This window comes from Bos taurus, chromosome 6, assembly GCF_002263795.3.
Source record: "Bos taurus isolate L1 Dominette 01449 registration number 42190680 breed Hereford chromosome 6, ARS-UCD2.0, whole genome shotgun sequence".
Lineage (NCBI taxonomy): Eukaryota > Metazoa > Chordata > Mammalia > Artiodactyla > Bovidae > Bos > Bos taurus.
In genome coordinates this window covers 116,971,042-116,994,506 of record NC_037333.1, presented here as the reverse complement: position 1 = coordinate 116,994,506, position 23,465 = coordinate 116,971,042, and the positions used below count along the sequence as shown (strand labels likewise).

The 23,465-nt window shown below is 57.7% G+C and overlaps 1 protein-coding gene across 1 annotated transcript; it reads left to right on the top strand.

The window, feature by feature from the left end:
* Nucleotides 1-16,656: 16,656 nt before the first annotated feature.
* Nucleotides 16,657-19,545, top strand: LOC132345597 (uncharacterized; the record flags this gene model as incomplete). The annotated part of the gene is made up of 1 exon (XM_059887902.1): nt 16,657-19,545. A coding segment is annotated over one exon (2,820 nt), but the record flags the coding sequence as incomplete, so codon positions are not given.
* Between the last annotated feature and the right edge of the window lie 3,920 nt (nt 19,546-23,465).

Sequence of the window (23,465 nt, the reverse complement as noted above, 5' to 3'; positions counted from 1 at the left end):
GGCTCCTCTTGCCTGGAGTCTCCAGACAAGAATACCAGAGTGGGTCGCCATTCCCTTTTCTGGGGGATCTTCCCAACCCAGGGATTGAACTCCGGTCTCCTGCACTGCGGGCAGATTCTTTACTGCCTGAGCCACCAGGGAGCTGATGGAACCTGTGGCAATTCTCTGTTTGCATTTTGAGGAGCCTCCATGCTCTTGCCAGCAGCTGCACCATTTACTTTCCCTCCCACAGGGCACAGGGCTCCCGTTTGCCCACACGCCACCTCAGCTTGTTTTTTTCTGTTTTGTTCTTTTTGTTTGTTTTGTTTTAATAGTAGCCTAATGACTGTGACTCAGATCATGAACTACTTATTGCAAAATTCAGACTTAATATTGAAGAAAGTAGGGAAAACCACTAGACCACTCAGGTATGACCTAAATCAAATCCCTTACAGTGGAAGTGACAAATAGATTCAAGGGATTAGATCTGATAGACAGAGTGCCTGAAGAACTATGGACGGAGGTTCGTGGCATTGTACAGGAGGCAGTGATCAAGACCATCCCCAAGAAAAAGAAATTCTGAAAGGCAAAATTGTTGTCTGAGGAGGCCTTTCAAATAGCTGAGAAGAGAAGAGAAGCCAAAGGCAGGGGAGAAAAGGAAAGATACACCCATCTGAATGCAGAGTTCAAAGAACAGCAAGGAGAGATAAGAAAGGCTTCTTCAGTGATCAATGCAAAGAAATAGAGGAAAACAATAGAATGAGAAAGACTAGAGATGTCTTCAATAAAATGAGAGATACCAAGGGAAATTTCATGCAAAGATGGGCACAATAAAGGACAGAAACAGTATGGACCAAACAGAAGCAGAAGATAGTAAGAGGAGGTGGCAAGAATACACAGAACTGTACAAAAAAGATCTTCATGACCCAGATAACCACAATGGTGTGATCATTCACCTTGAGCCAGACATCCTGGAGTGCAAAGTCAAGTGGGCCTTAGGAAGCATCGCTACGAACAAAGCTAGTGAAGGTGATGGAATTCCAGCTGAGCTATTTAAAGTCCTAAGATGATGCTGTTAAAGTGCTGCACTCAATATGCCAGCAAATTTGGAAAATTCAGCAGTGTCCACAGGCCTGGAAAATGTCACTTTTCATTCCAATCCCAAAGAAAGGCAATGCCAAAGAATGCTCAAACTACTGCACAATTGCACTCATCTCACACACTAGCAAAGTAATGCTCAAAATTCTCCAAGAAAGGCTTCAACAGTATGTGAACTGAGAATTTCCAGATGTTCAAGCCAAATTTAGAAAAAGCAGGAGAACCAGAGATCAAATTGCCAACATCCATTTGATCATCGAAAAAGCAAGAGAGTTTCAGAAAAACATCTACTTCTGCTTTATTGATTATGCCAAAGTCTTTGACTGTGTGGATCACAACAAACAATAGAAAATTCTTCAAGAGATGGAAATACCAGACCACCTTACCTGCCTCCTGAGAAATCTGTGTGCAGGTCAAGAAGCAACAATTAGAACAGGACATGGAACAATGGACTGGTTCCTCACTGGGAAAAGAGTACGTCAAGGCTGTATATTGTCACCCTGCTTATTTAAGTTACATGCAGAGTACATCGTAAGAAATGCTGGACTGGATGAAGCACAAGCTGGAATCAAGATTGCCAGGAGAAATATCAATAACCTCAGATATGCAGATGAAACCACCCTTATGGCAGAAAATGATGTGGAACTCTCAGAAAATGAAAAGAATCTCTTGATGAAAGTGAAAGAGGAGAGTGAAAAAACTGGCTTAAAACTCGACATTCGAAAAACGAAGATCATGGCATCTGGTCCCATCACTTCATGGCAAATAGATGGGGAAACAGTGAAAACAGTGACAGACTTTCTTTTCTTGGGTTCCAAAATCACTGCAGATGGTGACTGCAGCCATGAAATTAAAAAGACACTTGCTCCTGGAAAGAAAAGCTATGACCAACCAAGACAGCATATTAAAAAGCAGAGACCTTACTTTGCTGACAAAGGTCCATTTAGTCCAAGCTGTGGTTTTCCCAGTAGTTATGTATGGATAAGGTAGTTGGACCATAAAGAAAGCTGAGCGCTGAAGAACTGATGATTTCAAACAGTGCTGTTGGAGAAGACTCTTGAGAGTTCCTTGGACTGCAAGGAGATCCAACCAGTCCATCCTAAAAGAAATCAGTCCTGAATATTCATTGAAAGGACTGATGCTGAAGCTGAAACTCCAATACTTCGACCACCGGATGAAAAGAACTGACTCATTGGAAAAGACCTTGATGCTGGGAAAGATTGAGGGCAGGAGAAGGGGATGACAGACTCTGAGATGGTTGGATGGCATCACCGACTTGATGGACAAGCTCCTGCAGTTGGTGATGAACAGGGAAGCCTGGCGTGCTGCGGTCCATGGGGTCGCAAAAAGTCAGACACGACTGAGCCACTGAACTGAATGGGTGTGAGGTGGTATCTTCCCATTGTGGTTTTGATTTTTGTTTCCCTGACAATTAGTGACGTCAGCAATCTTTCATGTGCTTGTTGGCTATTCATACATCTTTCCTGGAGAAATGTCTATTCAAGTCCTTTGCCCATTTTTATTTTTTTAATGTGTTTTCTTTGGGTTGTGCTGGGTCGTCGTTGCTTTTGCATGGGCTTTCTGGAGTTGTGCCTTCTCAGCGCGGTGGTTCCTCCTGCTGTGGAGTGCTGGTTCTAGGCACGCAGGGCTCAGTGGTTGTGGCACACATGTTTAGCTGCCCCATGGCATATGGAGCCTTCCTGGGCCAGGGGTCGAGCCCATGTCCCTTGCCCTGGCAGGTGGATTCTTTTCCACTACCTCACCAGAGAAGTCCCATTAGTAATTGTGAATTTTTAAGAGTTCTCTACATATCCTGGATATTAATCCTTTATTTGGTAAATAATTTGCAAATATTTTCTTGCATTCTTGGGATTGCCTTTTCACTCTCTTGATAATGTCCTTTGATGTATAAAAGTTTCAATTTTGATTACATCCCATTTATTTTTTTCCTTGCATGAGCTTTTGGTGTCATATCCAAAATGAGAAATCACTCAGTGAGAGTGAGAAATCACTGCCAAATCTGAAGCCGTAAGTTTTCCCCTACGCTCCCTTCTAACAGTTTCATGATTTTAGCTCTTACTTGAGGTCCCTGAGGGTCTTCCCTGGTGACTCAGACGGTAAATAACCTGCCTATAGTGCAGGAGACCCAGGTTTGATCCTTGGTTCGGGGAGTTTCCCTAGAAAACGAAATGGCTACCCACTCCAGTATTCTAGCCAGGAGAATTCCATGGACAGAGGAGCCTGGCGAACTACAGTCTATGGGGTTGCAAACAGCTGGACACGACTGAGCGACTAACACTTCACACTTCACTTAGGTCCTTGATCCATTTCAAGTTAGTTTTGAATTGATTAATTCATTAGCTTATTTCTGGCTGTGCTGCGTCTTTGCTGGCGCTCAAGGGTTTTCTCTAGCGGTGGTGCACGGCTTCTCGCTGAGGTGGCTTCTCTCACTGCAGAGCACAGGCTGCGGCAGTTACAGCTCCCGGGCTCTACAGCACAGGCTCAAGCGTTGTGGCCCACGGGCTTCGTGGCTACTCAGCACGTGGGACATTCCCGGATCAGGGATTGAGCCTGTGTCCCCTGCACTGGCCGGCGGGTTCTTATCCCTTACGCCACCAGGGAAGCCCCATTTCAAGTTAACTTTTGTATCTGGCGTGAGGTAAGGGTCCAGTGTACACGTGCACATCCAGATTTCCCAGCACCACTGGTTGAAAATGTCGTAGCCACGCATTCCGGGAAACAAACTCACGGAGAAGGACGATGCGGACGGTGAAGAGCAGTCTATTACACCGGCGGGCCGCAGGCAGGGTCTCCTGTTAGCCAAGGACCCTGACAGCTTCTGTGAAAGTCTCTTATACCCTTTGTGTGCCTGCTCCAACCCATCCCCCCAAATTCCTTGAAACTTGCATAAACAAAGAAATGTAGATACAATCACAACAGCCCCGTCACTCATGCGTCATATGCTAAAACAGTTAAACAACTGGTCATTACTCAATAAGCCCGAGGTTGCACTCTCATAAGTATAGAAAAACAATGATGACCTGTCCAGAGACAGGGGTGATTCGTACCTGCTTTCTCTTAGGTGGTGAGTAACCTCGGTGCGACTCTCGAGGCCCCTTTGTCCGGAGGGGGTCTTACCCTTCTGTGGGTGTTGGTTTCCAGAGACACTGAGCGCAGAGCTCAGAGTCCACGGAAAAGGTGGCCAGGCATGGCCAGCGTTGAACAGGCCTAAGGTGGAGTCCGGGCCCTGCAGTCTCCTCCTTCACGAAGGCTGTCCTTCCCTCTCCCCCATCGAGCGGGCTTGGCGCCTGTTGACGGCTGCCTTCCCGCGTGTGTGAGGCTCTGCGTCTGGGCCTGGCTTCTGCCCCCGTGGTCTGTGTGTCTGTCTTTATGCTGGTGCCACACTGTTCTCATCGTTGTAGTTTTGTAATGAGTTTTGAAATCACGACCTGTGAGCCCTAAAACATTTTTCTTTTTCAAGATTTTGAGTACTGGGGTCCCTTGAGGTTCCATATGAGTTTCAGGATGAAATTTTCTATTCCTGCAAAAAGTCTTGTTGACATTTTGATGGGGATTGTACCATATCTATAAATTGTTTTGGATAGTATAGTCATCTTAACAATAATGAATATTCTAATCCATGAACGTAGGCTATCTCCACATTTATTATGTCTTCCTTAATGTCTTGCAGCAATACTTTGTAGTTTTAAAAGTATAAATCTTTTACCTCCTTGATTAAGTTTATTCCTACATGTTTTATTCCTTTTGGTGCTACTGTAAATAGAATTGTCTTAATTTCCTTTTAGGATTAATCATTGTTAAAGAATAGAAATCTCCATGACTTTTCAAACACTTTAAAATTAAACCATAGTTTTAAAAGCACATAAAAAAATAACCGTACTTCTCAATTGTCACAAAATTCAATCTGTGTGTCCATCTCCAGGTCAAGAAATAGAATGCCACTAGCCACCCAGTGTCACCTCCCAGGCACTTCTGTTCTCTCCGCAGGTGGCCGGTATCTCGGTTCCCAGCTCCACAATTCATTAGCTTGTCCAGAACTTCACACAGAAGAATCACGCAGTGAGTAAGCGTGTCTTCCTGCTTCGTGTAGGAAGCTCGTTAGTGGTACGGGTGTGGCAGGGGGTCATTCATCTCTTAAGGAAAAGCTCTCACTGTGTGACGACTCCATGAATAAGTTTTCACGCTACTTTGCTGCCATCTGGGCATTTCTACTCTGGGGCTGTTCCAGGCAGCGCTGCTGAGAACTTTCTGCACACGTCTTGTTGTGAACACGGGTGTGTTTCTGCTCAGGGATGCACCTGGCGGGAAGTGCAGGGGGAAGGCATCTGTTTCGCTTTTGTCAGCGTCGCCCGATCATTTTCAGCATGCTTGTGCCAAGCGACACGGCCGCAGCGAGTAGGAGTCCAGGGCTCCGAAGCGGCGGCTGGCCCACGGGGCTCGCGCAGACGCCCCTTCCCGGCCACACGTTAGTGATGGCGCGTCAGCCAAGTGGGAGCATCTACCCCAGGGAAGCTGCGGACGCGGGAAGTCAGGGCTCCCTTCCCTGGAGGACGGGAGCGCTCACCAGCGCCTCCCTCCGCTTCCTCGCCTCCCCTGGTGTTTTCTGTCTTTTCCTTCTCCGCTGGCAGGGGTGTGTGGTCCTGTCTCATCATCGGGGTTTTGATGTGCTGTGTGTGAGCGCGCTCAGTCGTGTCCAACTGTGTGACCCTGTGGACTGTAGCCCACCAGGCTCCTCTGTCCATGGGATTCTCCAGACAAGAATACAGGGTTGGGTTACCATTTCCTCCTCCAGAGGATCTTCCTGACCCAGGGATGGAACCCAAGTCCCTCGGGTCTCCTGCATTGCGGGTGGATTCTTTACCCACTGGGCCGCCTGGGAGCCCGTGAAGCGCTGGGCCAGCCTACAGATGACGCCAGCACTCTTCCCGCATTCATGAGTTGGCCGAGGGTCCCCACTGTGATGCGGTGTCAGGACTTCCTGTAGGTTTGGGGCCACACTCTGTTGCTGTGATGACACGAGCCCCGGATGACGAGCTGTGCCCACACCATCCTCAGTGCCCGGCGGTGCTCTTGATGACTGAAAGCTCCGAACTTCTGAGTGTAATTAGTACATTGCATTGTAGGATTTATGACACGTTTGCTTACTCTGAGACCACAAAGCTTCTTTCTGTGTGGGGTCAGAGTTTGCTTTTTTCCACGAGAATGTCTGTTACTCACCACTCACCACCTACTGAAAAATGTTATTTTAAAATATGGCCAGCGAGTTCCCGGGTGGCCTAGCAGTTGGGATTTGGTGCTTTCACTGCTATGGCCCGGGTTCAATCCCCGGTCAGGGAGCTGAGATTCCCGCAAGCCGCCCAGCACGGCCAAAAACCATCCAAAAACAAACAAGAAAAATGACTAGCTTTAAGTATTTCTATTATTATTGATTTCACTCTGGATGCAGCTTTGCGCCCTCTCTCTATGTACACACACACATAGATGTATATTTGGACATGCTGACCCTCTAAATATTGACACTTCACTGTGAACTTCCTAAAACCAAGGGCATTCTCTTACGTAACCACAATGTAAGCATAAATATCAAGAAATCAACATAACAGTAAAATACTGTCATGTAACCTAGTGATCGAGTTGGTCACCCGTCCCGTTAGGGGGCTTGCTGCTTGATCTGTCTGCCCGCCCCCTCCTCCAGCCGCCAGCGACCCTGAGGTTGAGGAGAGCGCCCGCCCCAGACAGCAGCAGGGTCCTCGCTGGTGAAACGTCCATTCAAGTCCTTTCCCCATTTCCGCTGGGTTCACCCTCAGCTGTGGTGTTTTCGGGGTCCTCTGTACACGCGGTGCGGGCCCCTCACCAGGCATGTGTGTCGCACCCTCCCTCGTCCTCTGGGATGTCGCTCAGCGCACAGAAGTCTCTAATTTCAATCAGGTCCCGTTTACCTGCTTTTTCCTTAGATGTGCTCTTGGTGCCATCCAAGGGACCAAGGCCGACTCCCCAGCCCGTGCTGAGTCCTCCTGCGGGGCGGCGGCTGCAGTGGCAGAGCAGGGGGCACTCGGGCTCTGGGTCAGCAGCAGCCCTGAGGAGAAAGGGCTTTTCTGTGAAAGCCAGGAGTTGGAGGAGCAGGGACTGCCTGAGAGAGTGGGGCGCAGGCTCCAAGGGCGGCCCCCCTCCCCACCACCCTCTCCCACCACAGATCCCATCATCCAGGCCCTGCTGTTGTTCAGTTGCTCAGTCGCTATGTCCTGTCTGACTCTGCGACCCCATGGACTGCAGCACACCAGGCCTCCCTGTCCATCACCAACTCCTGGAGTTTACTCAAACTCATGTCCATCAAGCCGGCGATGCCATCCAACCATCTCATCCTCTGTTGTCCCCTTCTCCTCCTGCCCTCAATCTTTCCCAGCATCAGGGTCTTTTCAAATGAGTCAGCTCTTTGCATCAGGTGGCCAAAGGATTGGAGTTTCAGCTTCAGCATCAGTCTTTCCAGTGAATATTAAGGACCAATTTCCTTTAGGATGGACTGGTTGGATCTCCTTGCAGTCCAAGGTACTCTCAAGAGTCTTCTCCAACACCACAGTTCTAAAGCACCTGGGCCCTGCCCACCAGCAAATCCTAGAAGGACCCACCTTGTGGGAGGGAAGAAATCTGTATTTTCCAGTTTAAATTCATGCTTTTTCTTTTTTCTGACTGCAGGCACAGCTTGCGGGATCTTAGTTCCCTGACTAGGGATCGAACGCCTGCCCTCAGCAGTGAAAACTTGGAGTCTTAACCACTGGATCACCAGGGAATTCCCTCAAATTCAAGGTCTTAATTGTAATCAATACTCAGAAAAACAGTTGGATGCCGGCCACAGTATCCTCCACCAGAATGAGAGCCACGGAGGGGCCCAGGCAGACCCAGGGGCTGTCAGGCTCTGCCTGTAGGTAGCCCTAGGCTATGGATCGGCCGCTCTGCCAATGAACAGGCCCGTGGCCACAACCCTCCTGAGTGAGTGGACGGGGGCAGCCCCCGAACACCGTAAATCATGTCCTTTCTGCCACCAGGTCCAGGCGGGGCCCCTCCGCGAGGACCAGCGTCCGCGTGCCCTACATCCCGACGCTGGTGACTGATGCCCCTGCTTCCCACACGCCGGCTCCACCTTCTGCTTACAGGGAGATGTAAACTTGGAATAAGCGTGTCCCGCTGATTGTAACTGGGCTAATTTATAGCTCACAAGCAGAGGAGCGGGATCCGCGGCAAGCTCTTCAGCCACTGGGGAGCCTGCAGCCCAGCCCGCGTGTGCGATCACGCCCGATAAGGTTGGCGCGGACGACGGCACAGCCGGCAGCCCCCCGAAAGCACCGGGGAGAAGAGCCCGGCACAGCGCCTCCACAGGGGGTTTTATTCCCGAGTTAAACACTCCCAGCCCCAACAGAAGCTATTCATTTTCACAATCAGCTTTCTTCCCTGTGGTAAACAGGCTCTTTCTAAAACTTGTGCATGATTTTAATTACAGATAAGTTTCTCTTTAAAGGCCAGGCATTCACACCCGGGCTGCCGCACTGAATCCGATACATCTCCATGTTCCCTGTGTCCAGCTGGTGTAGCGGCCAGGGGGGCTGCCGACCCGACTGGCATGCAGGCAGCCTCCAGGTTCTGGGTGTCCCCGGGCCCAGGGGCACGATGAGGGAGCCACAGGGGGCTGCGGAATCCAGACCCTCCAGCACCTGAGCTGGCGCTGGGGTGTGCGGGGGGTGGGAGCAGCTGGGTTGCTGCTGCCTGAGGGGGAGGCGGCCTCAGGCCCCAGTGCCGCCCACCTGGACACAGAGCAGGTGGCTGGCTTTCTGTCCAGACTGGAGCCAGCTCCGGGCCACTTCTTCCGAGAAGCCTCCCAGACCTGGCCTTCTGCAGCCCCTCCTGGGGGTCACCACTGCCTGTCCCCCGCCCAGCACGTCCATCACCCCCCGCCCATGGGGGTCTCTGCTCCCCCACGGAGAGTGCTGAGGGCCCCACGCGGAGCCCAGGGCGAGGCTCACAGAGGGGCACAGAGGAAGGTGTTTGGCAAAGACGTGCTTGTTCTCAGTGCTGGCGACCCGGGGCCTCTCAGAGCCTCCACCCGGAAGTGCTGCCTGTGGTGGGGGACCTTGGCTGAGCCCAGGAACAGGTGGTGTGAGCTTGGGGGGTGCTCCAGTGTGTCTGCGGGGAGAGGGGGCCATCCTGGCAAGACAGAAACGCCACTCGATCCCCACAGGACAGAAAGGAGAGCCAGGCCGGAGCCAGGGAGTGTGCACACTTGTGCACACATGTGCACATGTGAGAGTGAAGCGTGCACACGTGTGCATGGAGCCTGACCTCACCCCAGACTGCCCGCAAGCCTGGTCAGCTTTGCCGTGGGTTATGAGCAACTTGGGTTTGAAGGAAAGCAGTTTTATTGATAGAAAAAGATGACAACCAAAGCTGAGCTGCAGACTCAGTGCTCGGCCATCAGCCCGAGGGGTCCTGACGCCAGAGGCACCCCACCCCCCCTCATTGAGGGCCTGGCGGAGCCGCCGCGGCCACGATTTTTCAGCCGTAAATGACACCGGCAAGCCCTCACCCTGTGTTACTGCGGCTTCGCCCGTAATAACTTTAAATCCCATTATGATCACCTCACTTTACAACATGCTCTGGCCCCGGGATCAATATATCAAGAGAGCCGATTGCCAGTTACGATCCGGCCAAGATGGCTGGAGCCCGCCTGGGCGGCCACAGGCGGAGACCACGGGGGCCCGGCCCGGCCTGCCTGCGCCACGGCAGAACTGGGGGTTGTGGGGGGGTCCACAGGAGACACACAGGGCCCTCTGACAGCTCTCACGGGGGTCGGCACACAACGTGGCCCTGGCCTGCCTGTTCCTCCCGCTTCCCAAGCTCGTGGGTCCCTTGGGAGGGGAAGGCCAGGGCTGGGCCCCCGTCCCCAGGGCGAAGCAGCTACATGTGGCAGGACCCTCCCTCAAGGGCCCCCAGCTGCAGGTGCTGTGGGGCGGAGGCCCCCGCAGGCCTGGCGCAGTCTCCGGGGGCTCATAGCCTGGCAAGGCGGCCAAATTGAGGCCACCAAGAGACGATTCAAACCAGTCCATCCTGAAGGAGATCAACCCTGAATGTTCACTGGCAGGACTGATGCTGAAGCTTTGGCCGCCTGATGTGAAGAGCAGGCTCCTTGGAAAAGACCCTGATGCTGGGAAAGATTTAAGGGGGGAGGACAAGGGGATGACAGAGGATGAGATGGCTGGATGGCATCACCGACTCAATGGACACGAGTCTGAGTGAGCTCAGGGAGATGGAGAAGGACAGGGAAGCCTGGTGTGCTGCAGTCCATGGGGTCACAAAGAGTCGGACATGACTTAGCAAATGAACAATAAGAGACAATTCAGCCTTCACTAGAAACGCTAGGAAATTGACAGTCCTCTCCCGTTGGCCTCGTGGGGGGACAGAGACGCGAGGACACAGGCCCCTTTCTTATAAGCTCGATATCCTCTTGCCGCACGACCCAGCAACGACGTCCCTCAGTGCTTCCCCGGGGAAGTGGAAACACGTCTCTCCAGAAAGCTGCCCCCGGGTGTTTATAGCAGCTCTGTTCTCAGTTGCAGGAGCCTGGAACCAGCCAAGGCCTCCTTCAGGTGAATGGATAAGTAAACTGTGGTCCATCCAGACAGTGGAACGTCACTCAGCCAAGAGAAAAGAGCTGACAGGGCGTGAGAGATGTGGAGGAACCTTCAGCGCATACGATGGTGGAAGAAGCCGATCCAGAAGGCCCGCACGCTGCGATCCGCGCCTGTGACGTCTGGAGAAACCCGTGCAGACGGCGCAAGGAGCAGCAGTTGCCAGGGGCGGAGGGCGAGAACGACAGGCCCCCCGAGGAGTCCTAGGGCCGTGAGCCTGCTCTGAGTGACGCTGTCCTGGAGGACACTCGTCACTGTGTGCCTGTCCAGGCCCCCAGGAGGCACAGCACCGGTCCCGAGCCTCGTGGAAGCCGTGGTGGAGGCCGTGGGCTGTGGGAGGTGATGGTCAAGACCAAAGCTGCCTCTGGGGGCGTGTTGATGGCGGGGAGGCTTGGGGGCTGTTGGGGGGAGGTGGGGTGAGTGGGAATTTCTGTACATCTCCTTGATGCTCTGCGAACCCAAAACTGTTCTAAAAATCATTGATTTAAAAACGCAGGTGAACAAATACTATGACAGGCCAATTTCCCCCATTTCTGAGGCCCGCCCTCATCAGTGGGCGGAGACAGGAACCGGGGTCCCTCAGACACAGGTGACACCCCGAGAGCCCAGTCCCGGGGGGCCGCCCCCTCACCCCACAGGCGGGGTCTCCAAGCAGCATCAGTCCAGCAGAGCCGGCCCGGCAGTGCTGTGATCTCCTGGAGCAGGGGACCCAGCCCGGCTCTGTGGGGAGGGGGTGAACAGCCAAGGCCCCAAAGGCAGAAAGAGGGGGCCCTCTCACCCCAAATAGCCAGGACCTCAGCCCCCTGCTGCAGCCACCGCCGCGTACGTGCGTCGTGTGAGGGCCACTCTGAAAGGCACAGGAGGGCACACGCATGCATACACCCAGGACTCGAGCTCGCCTGCCTGCGTGTGCACGGGCCCTGTAGACACGGCCCCCGCGCAGGCCCACACCTGCCTGGCATGCAAATCCAGCCCAGCTCAGGAGAGTGCAGGCGGGCCATGGGTGCCTATGTGCCCAGGAGCTGCGGCGTGCCAGGGGGCACCACACCCCTCCCTCCTGCCCTGCCAGTCCCCGGGCTGGGGCTTGGCCTCCGGGACAGCCCCAGGGGCATGTCACGTCCCAGCAGCCAGCCCCAGAGCCGCCCCGTGTGGCTGCGGTCAGGGCCACGAGGGCCTGCCCCAGACTCTCAGATTTGGGGCCAGCCTCCTGCCCCGGTCTCTGATGTCGGCTCCCTGGCTCCCTGGGGCTCACCTGGGGTCTGAAGTTTTGGTGAGGCCCGGCCCGGCCCGGCCCGGCCTGGGAAGGACTGTCTTTTTTGGGCCCAGAGGTGTGGTGAGTGGCCTGTCACTCCAGGCTGGGGGGCATCTGCCTCAGCGGTGCTTCCACAACACACAGGGGCGGCCCCAAGCCGTGGGAGGCAGAATCTGACCCGACACGCGGAGCCTGAGCTCTTCTGTCCACGCTCTGCCCCCAGGGAGCCCCTTGTGTGCTGGGACTGCTGCGGCGGTGGAGGGGGGGCGTGCACCCATCCCCACGGAGGCAGTGGAGGGGCAGCGATGGGCCGGCATTGAGATACTGAGATATGAGGGCCCAAGGGCCAGGGGCCCGGGGTGCAGGCAGGGTGTGTGGAGCAGAGGGGACGGGCCTTGGCCACGGAGGGGCGCCCTGCTGGGTGCTGTGGGGGGCCCACCATTACCATCGGAGGCCAGGAGCATGGTCAGAGAGCTGCCACCTTCCCCCAGCCCCACCTCCCACCATCCCTCCCCTCTTCCAGCCCACCTCCCCTCTCCGGGTCCAGGTAGGGGACAGGACACAGGACCGGAAGGGACTGCAATCAAGTAGGCGGGGAGGGGGCCCCGGTGGATGGAGACAGGCCCAGGGGGTCGCCGGGTGGTCTCTCAGCAGGGTCTCTGCAGGACCCTCTGAGCCGCGGTACATGGGGAGGGGCCGAGGGGGCCAGAGGCTGACCTGCGTGGCCAAGCTCCCAGGGCCTGGGGAGGAGCCGCTTGCTAGACCCAGGGCCCTCGGCTGCGGGCAGAGGCGCCCAGCACCAGGGGGGGCTCAGGGGTGGGGGGGGCGGCCCCTCCCTCCCTCCCTGCCCGCCGTCTTCAGTGATTTGGAAGTGTAGAAAATGGGATTATCCAGGAACAGATGTGCACAAAAGGGGTGAAATGGGAAGTGGTTCCGCGGGCCAGCCTTTGATTACCTCTGACTGTCGCGCTGTCCCAGCCCGGTGGGGACGCGGCCCGAGCCAGAGCCCTGCCAAGGCGCCTCATTGAAATTGAATTGATACTTTGTGAACTTCATTTGCGAATAATGTGATCTGACAGGGACAAATGTGACGGGGAATTGTTTTCAAACCTGCTCCAAATGAAACTTATTACTGGGTAAGTGCAGACGCCTTTGTCTGGCCGCCCCCTTCCCTGGGCCGGGCCCTGAATATGCATCAGCCTGGCGGTAATTGAATTGATGACGGGTGGGGGTGGGTGGGGGGGGTGGGGAGGGTGGTACCCTCCCCAGGCCGCGCGGGTCGGTGGGCCCAGCACCCGCCCAGCCCGCACGCCCGCTGGTGGCCCCGCGGCCTCGTCAGGCCTCGACGTCTTACATATTAATTTCCCCTCGCTGAGCGGAGCTCAAACCCAGTTAGCGGGATTGATGAAGGAGGCGAAAGGAGAGGACGCACGCTGATTCCACCTTTTCAGCTTCGATTAGCTCGGCCCGGAGTTATCCCCGTCAGAGCTCCATTACGCGGCGGGCGGCCCGCGAGGCTGCAGCCTTCCCGGCCGTTATGCCCCCGCGCCCGCCCCGTCGCAGGCCCGGAGGAGGCAGTGCTACTGCCTGCCTGTGGCCGGGGGGGCCTTCTCTGCCGTCCTCGGGCGGCCCTGGGGTCCAGCCCTGCAGTGGTGATGAAAGCTCACACACTGGCCCCACACAGGCTGACACGCTCCCCGTTTAGCCGTCAACCGCAACCCTGAGTCTCCGCCTCCTCCTCTCGGCCCGAGGCGCCTTGGCAGGACGCAGGCTGGGAGCCTGTCCTCAGCTCCACGCCTGACAGTGACGGGGACCCGGGGCCGTCCCAGGCCCCCGACAGGCCCGTGTGCCCGCCGCCGAGAACACCCATGTCCGGATGCCCCAGCCCTAGGACCCAGAGGAGGGCACACAGCCCACACCCATGGCCCTGACTGATCCAGGGTCTTTCCGAGGGTCTCCCCCGGCACAGCCGCCCTGGGCCCTCTATGTTCCCCAGGGTCCCGCACTGTGGGGGCCGAAGCCCTGGACCCTGGGCAGCCCGGTGAGGCCACGCTCCAGCCTGCAGGCCCCGGGCCTGAGCACACAGCCCCGCTCCGTCTCTGGGAGGATCTGGAGTCAGGGCGGTGCAGGCTGTAAGGTGTAGTTCGGGCCGAGGCAGAAAAGGAGAGATGACCTCAACAGAAGTAGGTTACCTTTATTCAGGCACGGAGGGGTGACAGTCGGCCTAACGACCAGGCTGAGCGCGGAGAGGGATCAGGGAGGCTCCATATTTACAGGGAGGTTTGTGGAAGCCATAAGAGAAACGTTAATCAGGCGGGATGTTTTGGGTATTCTTTAGTTGAGATGGCATTTGTAGTTGGACAGGGGGTAATAAGTCTTCTGGGCAGGTGTAGAGGGCGGAAGGTTTCTGGACAGGGGCTGATAAGTCCCAGACAGATGCAACCGGCCTAGAGCATCAGGGCGGAACCTAAAGTTCTGTTTGGTCCTCTCCGAAGTTAGATGATTCAGCCTTTGAGACTGTTGTTTTCTTTCCTAGGCCCCAAAGACTCCTTCACAGGCTGCATTTGACCCCTGCCCCTCTCCTCCAGGAGAAGGTCCGATTACAGTCCAGCCGACCTAACCCAAGGGGCTGCAGGCCACAGGAGGGGCGCCCGGCGCAGTGCAGGACAGCCCCACCCAAGGCCACAGCCTGGGCCTCCCCGCCAAGCGCTCTGAGACCCGCCCCTCCCACCCTGCAAGTCCATGGGGGCCCAGACTCCCCTCACAACCCCCAAGGGACTCTGAACGGCCCCCCACCTCCTCTCCCCCTCCTTCCTCTCGTCAGCTCCAGCCCAGGGGACTCATTGTCCTTATCTGTGTTCTTAGTTCAAGTGAAATTCACACAACCTGACCTTAACGGTTTCAAGCCGTACATTTAGTGGCATTAAGTGCATTCCCGATACTCTGCACCATCACCACCATACACCTCTGCATCCGGCACCCAAAACAAACCCCACCGCATCAGCACCCACCCCACTCACCCCCAAAACCCCACCCCATCAGCACCCACCCCAGTCACCTCCAAAACCCCACCCCATCAGCACCCACCCCACTCACTGCCAAAGCAAACCCCACCCCATCAGCACCCACCGCAGTCACCCCCCAATCAACCTGCTTCTGTCCCTACAAGCTGGACAGAGTCACAGCTGGGTGGCCCCTCATGTTGGCTCCTCCCCTTGGCGTGCGGTCCTGTAGGTCCACCCCGTGGTTGCGGCCTGCGCCGCCTCGGGTCCTTGCCCTGCGGGGCAGTTCCCAGTACAGACAGGCTGCACCGCTGTCCGTGTGTCGGCTGGTGGACACCTGAGCTGCGCCCACTCCTTGGTCCCTGGGAGCCGGGCCGCTGTCAGATGCTGCTCTGAGCCCCCGGCCTGCATGGAGGCTTCCCCCCCAGAACCATTCCCACAGAGACAGACTGCTCGGTGCCCCCAGCCGTCTCCTGTGTGGGATGAAGATGGGGACCCGGTGCGTATGCAGCGCCCTGGCCCTCCTCAGGGGGTGTGCTAAGTTGCTCAGTCGTGTCCAACCCTGTGCAACCCCATGGACTGCAGCCCGCCAGGCTCCTCCGTCCGTGGGATTCTCCAGGCAACAGTACCGGAGTGAGTTGCCATTTCCTCCTCCAGGAGCTCTTCCGACCCAGGGACTGAACCCGCATCTCTTCCGTCTCCTGCATCGGCAGGCGGGTCTTTCCCACTAGTGCCACCTGGGAAGCCCTCCTCGGTGGGCACCCGGCAAAATTATCAACAGTCCCTCCCCACCCCCGCAACACCAGGGCCAGCTAGTAGCAGAGGGCACCCCTGTGGCGCCAACTGACCGCTGCTCCTAGGGAGCTGGGGTCTGGCACAACCCGCACCCTCTTCCCTGGCTGACCCCGACACCCTGGTTCCTAGGGCCCCAGGGCGACCCTGCAGCCTAACCCAAGCACAAGGAGCTCTCCACCGGGCCCTTCCCATGGCGCAGACTTGTCTGGCTCTTAAATGTGAGAACCAATGATTTATGAAATGGCTGAGATAAGAAAGTTTTCTCATGGCATCTGAGCTGGAACTTGACGATCTGAACTCAGCCCTGGGTGGGATGGTGAAGGCCCCACCGTGGGGAGGAGGCCGTACTCAGCTAGCTTTCCCAGGTCCAGCACTTGCCCTCTGCCCAGTGCAGTTGGGCTCGGTCTTTCTAGCCAACAAGAGGACACAATGACAATGGCCATAAAAATCGAATTCTATTTGTTACATGCAGTCCAACCTGAGCTGTAAATTTATCCTGGGCCCTTGAGCAGGCATGACTTACAAAATCCCTGATGCCAGTGGTCATCAACACGGGGGCAGGCTGGGAGGGCTGGATGGGAGACCAGGCACACAGTGGGGTGGGAAGGTGACCAGCCAGGCCTGCTTCCCAGGGCCACCTGGTTGTCCGGGGGCAGAATTTTCCATGAAATTCACGCCAGCTTATGTGACGAAAGCCCACCCCCTCCAAGACAGGTGTGAGTTGAGGGGAGGGCAGGGACTGGGGGCGCCAGAGCTAACTTCATCCTCTTTGTCTGCCCACCCTCAGCCAGCATCACCGTCCCCGAACTGAATCACTGTGACGGCCTCCTCCCCTGACCTCCTCACTGTCCTCTTCTCCGTCCTCCTCCTCTCCATCCCCCTCTCCGTCCTCCTCTCCATTCTCCTCTCCGCCTTCCTGACTGTCCTCCTCACCCTCCTCCTCCCCATCCTCCTCCATGTCCTCCTCATCCTCCTCCTCTCCATCCTCCTCCCTGTCCTCCTCATCCTCCTCTTCTCCATCCTCCTCCCCATCCTCCTCCCTGTCCTTATCACCCTCCTCCTCCCCAGCCTCCTCCCCATCCTCCTCCCTGTCCTCCTCCCCATCCTCCTCACCCTCCTCCTCCCCATCCTCCTCCCCGTCCTCCTCACAATCCTCCTCTCCATCCTCCTCCCTGTCCTCATCACCCTCCTCCTCACCCTCCTCCTCTCCATCCCCCTCTCCGTCCTCCTCTCCGCCTTCCTGACTGTCCTCCTCACCCTCCTCCTCCCCATCCTCCTCCCCGTCCTCCTCCCCATCCTCCTCACCCTCCTCCTCTCCGTCCTCCTCCCTGTCCTCCTCACCGTCCTCCTCCCTTCCTCCTCACCCTCCTCCTCCCCATCCTCCTCCCCGTCCTCCTCACAATCCTCCTCTCCGTCCTCCTCCCTGTCCTCATCACCCTCCTCCTCACCATCCTCCTCTCCATCCTCCTCCCCGTCCTCCTCTCCGTGCTCCTCACCCTCCTCCTCCTCGTCCTCCTCCCCCTCCTCCTTGCCATCTTCCTCACCATCCTCCTCTTCATCCTTCTCCTCACCGTCCTCCTCGCCATCCTCCTCCCTGTCCTCCTCTCCATACTCCTCCTCTCCATCCTCCTCACCATCCTCCTCTCCATCCTCCTCCTCACCGTCCTCCTCTCCATCCTCCTATCCATCCTCCTCCTTGCCATCCTCCTCACTGTTCTCCTCTCCATCCTCCTCGCCGTCCTCCTTACCGTCCTCCTCTCCGTCCTCCTCACCGTCCTCCTTTCCGTCCTCCTATCCATCCTCCTCCTTGCCATCCTCCTCACTGTTCTCCTCTCCGTCCTCCTCACCGTCCTCCTCCCTGTCCTCCTCTCCATCCACCTCGCCATCCTCCTCACCGTCCTCCTTTCCATCCTCCTATCCATCCTCCTCCTCTTCGTCCTCTTCACCGTCCTCCGCCCTGTCCTCCTCTCCATCCTGCTCCCCGTCCTCCTCTCCATCCTCCTCCTTACCGTCCTCCTCTCCGTCCTCCTCTCCATCCTCCTCATCTCCGTCCTCCTCACTGTCCTCCTCTCCATCCTCCTCCTCTCCATCCTCCTCACCGTCCTCCACCCCATCCTCCTCTCCATCCTCCTCCTCACCGTCCTCCTCTCTGTCCTCCTCTCCATCCTCCTCTCCATCCTCCTCCTCTCCATCCTCCTCACCGTCCTACCCCCCGTCCTCCTCTCCATCCTCCTCCCTGTCCTCCTCTCCATCCTCCTCATCTCCGTCCTCCTCTCTGTCCTCCTCACTGTCCTCCTCTCCATCTTCCTCCTCACCATCCTCCTCTCCATCCTCCTCATCTCCGTCCTCCTCTCTGTCCTCCTCACCGTCCTCCTTTCTGTCCTCCTCACCGTCCTCCTCTCCATCCTCCTCCTCACCGTCCTCCTCTCCATCCTCCTCATCTCCATCCTCCTCACTGTCTTCCTCACTGTCCTCCTCTCTGTCCTCCTCTCCATCCTCCTCTCCATCTTCCTCCTCTCCATCCTCCTCACCGTCCTATGCCCCGTCCTCCTCTCCATCCTCCTCCCCGTCCTCCTCTCCATCCTCCTCATCATCGTCCTCCTCTCCATCCTCCTCATCTCCGTCCTCCTCTCTGTCCTCCTCACCGTCCTCCTCTCCATCCTCCTCCTCACCATCCTCATCGTCCTCCTCCTCATCCTCCTCGCCGTCCTTCTCCTCTTCCTCTTCTCCATCCTCCTCCTCTCCATCCTCCTCTCCATCCTCCTCTCTGTCCCCCTCACCGTCCTCCTCTCTGTCCCCCTCCCCGTCCTCCTCCTCATCTTCCTCTCCATCCTCCTCCTCACCATCCTCCTCCTCCTCTCTGTCCTCCTCTCCGTCCTCCTCGCCATCCTCCTCCTCTCCATCCTCCTCCTCTCTGTCCTCCTCACCATCCTCCTCTCCGTCCTCCTCTCTGTCCCCCTCGCCGTCCCTCTCACTGTCCTCCTCTCCATCCTCCTCACCGTCCTCCTCCTCTCCGTCCTCCTCTCTATATTCCTCCTCTCTGTCCTCCTCCCCGTCCTCCTCTCCATCCACCTCCTCTCCGTCCTCCTCTCTGTCCCCTCGCCATCCTCCTCACCGTCCTCCTCTCCATCCTCCTCCTTGCCGTCCTCCTCTCTATCTTCCTCCCCTCCGTCCTCCTCTCTGTTCCCCTTGCCATCCTCCTTTCCGTCCTCCTCACTGTCCTCCTCTCCATCCTCCTCCTCCCCGTCCTCCTCTCTGTCCCCTCACCGTCCTCCTCGCCGTCCTCCTCACCATCCTCCTCTCTATCTTCCTCCTCTCTGTCCCCCTCGCTGTCCTCCTCGCCGCCCTCCTCACAGTCCTCCTCTCCGTCCTCCTTTCCATCCTCCTCTCTGTCCCCCTCTCCGTCCTCCTCGCCGTCCCCCTCACTGTCCTCCTCTCCGTCCTCCTCTCCATCCTCCTCTCTGTTCCCCTTGCCATCCTCCTCGCCGTCCCCCTCATTGTCCTCCTCTCCGTCCTCCTCTCTATCCTCCTCCTCTCCATCCTCCTCTCCGTCCTCCTCGCTGTCCCCCTCACTGTCCTCCTCTCCATCCTCCTCGCCGCCCTCCTCACCGTCCTCCTCACCTGTCCACTTCCTCATCTGTTCCCTCTATAAGCCCACCCCACATCCAGCTGTGTAACAGCCTGCATGAGTTTTCCAGATGGGAGCTCAAGGCTGTCCTGTCCCCACACTCCCTGGATGAGGCTCAGGCCCTGTGAAGTACTTGAGCACTGACTATACACCCCACCCCATCCCACCACCACCTGGCACCTGGCCTGTGATTCTTCAGGCTGGCTCACCTCTGCTATTTTCTCTCTCTGAGCTGCTTTCTTTCATCTAGCAAAATTCAGCTCTTAAGACCCAGATTTTGTGTAATTTCCTTTATAATAAATGGATGGGGTTGGGTGGGTGGGTGGGTGGATGGTGGATGGATGGGTGGTGGGTGGATGGATGGGTGGATGGATGGGTGGTGGGTGGATGGGTGGGTGGTGGATGGGTGGATGGACGGGTGGATGGATGGGTTGATGGGCGGACGGGTGGGTGGGTGGGTGGTGGGTGGGTGGATGGGTGGGTGGTGGATGGATGGATGGGTGGTGGGTGGGTGGTGGGTGGGTGGATGTGTGGGTGGATGGACAGCCCTGGGGAGCTCTCACTTCTTCTCAGGTCAACTCTTCTCCAGAGTGAGCAGTCTCAGTCCTTCTCTTCTTGCTTGGCAGCTCGGCGTCCCGTCTTGCTCTGCCCACTCCTGCGGCTGCCCCAGGACACCCCTGTCCTTGGAGGCCAACTACAGCTCTGAGGCCTGAGCAAAGTGTCCTGGCAGCAGCTGGCTGTGGGTGCCCGTCTCCCGCCAGAGCCAGAGCCATGCTGAGGTGGCCACCCTCCCACCCCTGGTGACGCCCGGCCAGAGGCTGCCCCTCATGGCAGAGGGCTCTGTCTCCAAACCACTGCCCCTCAGACACTGTGCAGACCTGCCCACTGGCCAGGCTGGGGTCAGTCAATACTGCCCCAGCCCCAGGCCCACGCAGAACAGGGCCGTTTTCCTCCCTGCCTCCCCTCTACTGAGAGGAAGACGGCGGGTAGGAAAGCCTGGAGTGGCCTGGGTCCCCCAGCACAGCCCCCGTCTTCCCCCTACCTGAGGCTGGAAACACCACAGCGCCCAGCTGGCCGCCCGCTCTGGCCCCAGCTGTCCAAGAACACGATTCCTTCTTGTTCGGACGGTGAGAAGTAGGAGGAGAGGGTGCGGGCCTGGGCGGTGGGGTGGGGTGCACATTGGACCCCAGATTCACCATGCCTTCCCTGGGGCTACACAGCCTGTCCCCCCAGGAGCACGGGGCCACCAGCCGGCCACCCCAGCCACCTGGGGCTCACACCATCGGGGTGGCTGGGGGCTGCGGCCTCACTATACGGGGTTATGCCCAGTAAGGTCTGGGTCTGCCCCCAGCCCTGGGGCTGCTTCCCCACTGGGCACCGAGGCCTCGCACTTCTGCTCGTGGTTGAGAATTCTGTCTGACCTGGAGGCTGCAATCTCACCTCCATCCCAAGGGTGTATGGCGGGAACAGCGGGGCCTCAAGCGCAGAGCGGCCCCTCCAGGCAGACAGAGGGATTGCCGCACCCCAGGCCTTCCGCCAAGGTCAACCCTACATTTTAGATCAAGTTGTTTTCCCAAACAACCACATCCGGCCCCAGGAGATTCATCCCGTGTTCCCTTGCGGCCTTAGGGGCTTCCCTGATGGCTCAGACAGTAAAGAATCTGCCTGCAATGCCGGAGACCTGAGCTCCATCCCTGGGTGGGGAAGATCCCCTGCAGAAGGGAGAAACTACCCACTCCAGTGTTCTGGCCTGGAGAACTCCATGGGCAGAGGAGCCTGGCAGGTTGCAGGCCGTGGGGTCGGAAAGAGTCAGACATGACTGAGCGACTAGCCTTAGTGGGTGCAGGCTGGGGGTTGCAGGGAGCAGCCGGGCAGCCACCAAAGGGTCTGCAGTCCCCGCTGACTCGTCTTCTGGAAACGCCGCGTCTGCAGTCAGGACCGCAGAGGCGCCTCAGCCCCGCTCCCCGGCCTGATGGGCCGTGACTTTCTGGTTCGTAACACAGAGGCGCGCTTCTCATCAAGAGGCTCATGGTCTCCAGATGACTCCAGGCTTCACAGAGCGAGCCCAAGGCCTTCAGTTCTTTAACCCCACACGAGTATTCCCGCAACCTGTGATGTCGTAAAGCACAGCCGGGGGTGAGGCAGGGTGGACGGTGGGATGGAGGCTGGAGAGTGAGGGGACACGTGTATACCTATGGCTGGTTCCTGCTGATGTGTGGCAGAGACCATCACGATACTATAAAGCAATTATCTTCCAATTAAAAAAAAAAAAGAATAGCCCCGGGACTGGGGTGGCTCTGGGTGCTAACCCCCAGGTGGACCCCGCGTGGCTGTCTGGGGGAGGGGACGCAGCCCCGCGGCTCCCGGCTCTACTGTGGTGCCTGCGTGACTGGGGACGAGGGACCGGGCCTCCAGGAGACTCAGGCTCCCTGTCACTCTGAGTGACCGTAATACCCAGAGTTGGGGCTGCCGTCCCCTGAGCCTGCTCTGCGCCTGGCGCCAGACTGGACACCACAGGGGAGTCGAGTCGCCTCGCTCACCGGCTCAAGGCCGGGCGTGGGGGCGCTGTGCCCATCTTTCAGGGGCAGCTCCACGGCACCAGGTGGGCTGCTGGCCCTCGGCAGTGCTGGGGAGCTGAGAAGTGGCCCGGGGGGGCCTGGACACCAAGCACGCAAGCCTCCCTCTGGGACACGAGCCTGCAGAGGCTGCGACACCCGACATGTGTACACGCCCATCTTCCCCAGAGCAAACCAGAAAGCGCCTCATGAACTGCTGGGGTGCATGGCTCCCCCTGGTTGTGTCTCAGGGAACACAGGCCCGATTGGTAACCAGTTCGAACCCGGGCAGAGCCCAGCCCCAGGCTCCCAGTGGGCGCCACCCCCCAGCGGATGTGGACGGGCAGGGACCCCGCAGGCTTCAAAAAGTTGCTCTTGGAGGCATTTCTGCTTTTCCATTTATAAAGCAGAGCGAGGCTATAAATCAGAAAAGTATTTATAAGGACTCAGAGCGGCAATAACAGGTTGGAGTGGCCAGTGCGTCTCTGTGACTATTCCATCTTCCACGCTAACTTAAACACGAGAGAAAAAGGCTTTCCAGCCCAGGGCCCGCCACACGGCCGCGGAGATGGAGTGCGTTTGTAATAATTCATAGACTTCTCACTTTCATTTTTCTGCTGCCCCGGAATCACATTCCACTATTAAAATGCACTCTGACCGCTGGCCGAGAGGGCCCTCCTCGTGTTCAGACGCGTACAGGGAGGCCTGGGGGATAGGAGGAGGCGGGAGCGGGCAGGGCTGGGCCCCGCCGCCACAGCCACAAGCCCCCCGGCTGGGGCTGGCGGAAGTCCTCCTGGGGCCGCCCTGAGGACCCAGCACTGGACCCCGACAGGACCTCCCCATGCAAAAAGAGGCCCACCTGCGCCAGATGGCGGAAAGGGCGCCCGGTGGGGGGAGCAAGCGTGACAGGCTTGAGTCTGGAGGGGAAATGACTCGGGGACAAGGGAGGGGACGGCCCGGCATTTGCTGGGGAGGAGGTGGAGGCCGCTCCGGGCCACAGGGCGGAAGCGACCCCCCTCCAGGGCCCGTGCACCTCCCCAGTGGCCTGCGGCTCGGCAGTGACCCCGGAGCTGACCACCCCTGCTCTGGGCCCCGCCAGTCCTGGGTGACCTTTGTCTGCTCCCCCAGGGCTGGGGACATCTCAGAACCCCAGAGGCTGCCCAGGAAAGTCTGCTGAAGGAGGAAGGAAGGGTGGGTGGAGCCCACATGGAACAGGCCGCTCGAGAACCCCAATTTAAACTCCCGTGGTGGCCTGCCCTGTCCATACCACCAGCTTCCCCCATCCCTCAGGAGGGTCCAGGCCGAGGTGAGGTGGGGGTCATGACCCCAGGAGGGTCCAGGATGAAGTGGGGGAGTTGGGTCCCCAGGAGGGTCCAGGCCAAGCTGGGCGTCATGATCCCAGGAGGGTCCAGGCCGAGGTGGGGGTCATGACCCCAGGAGGATCCAGGCCGAGGTGGG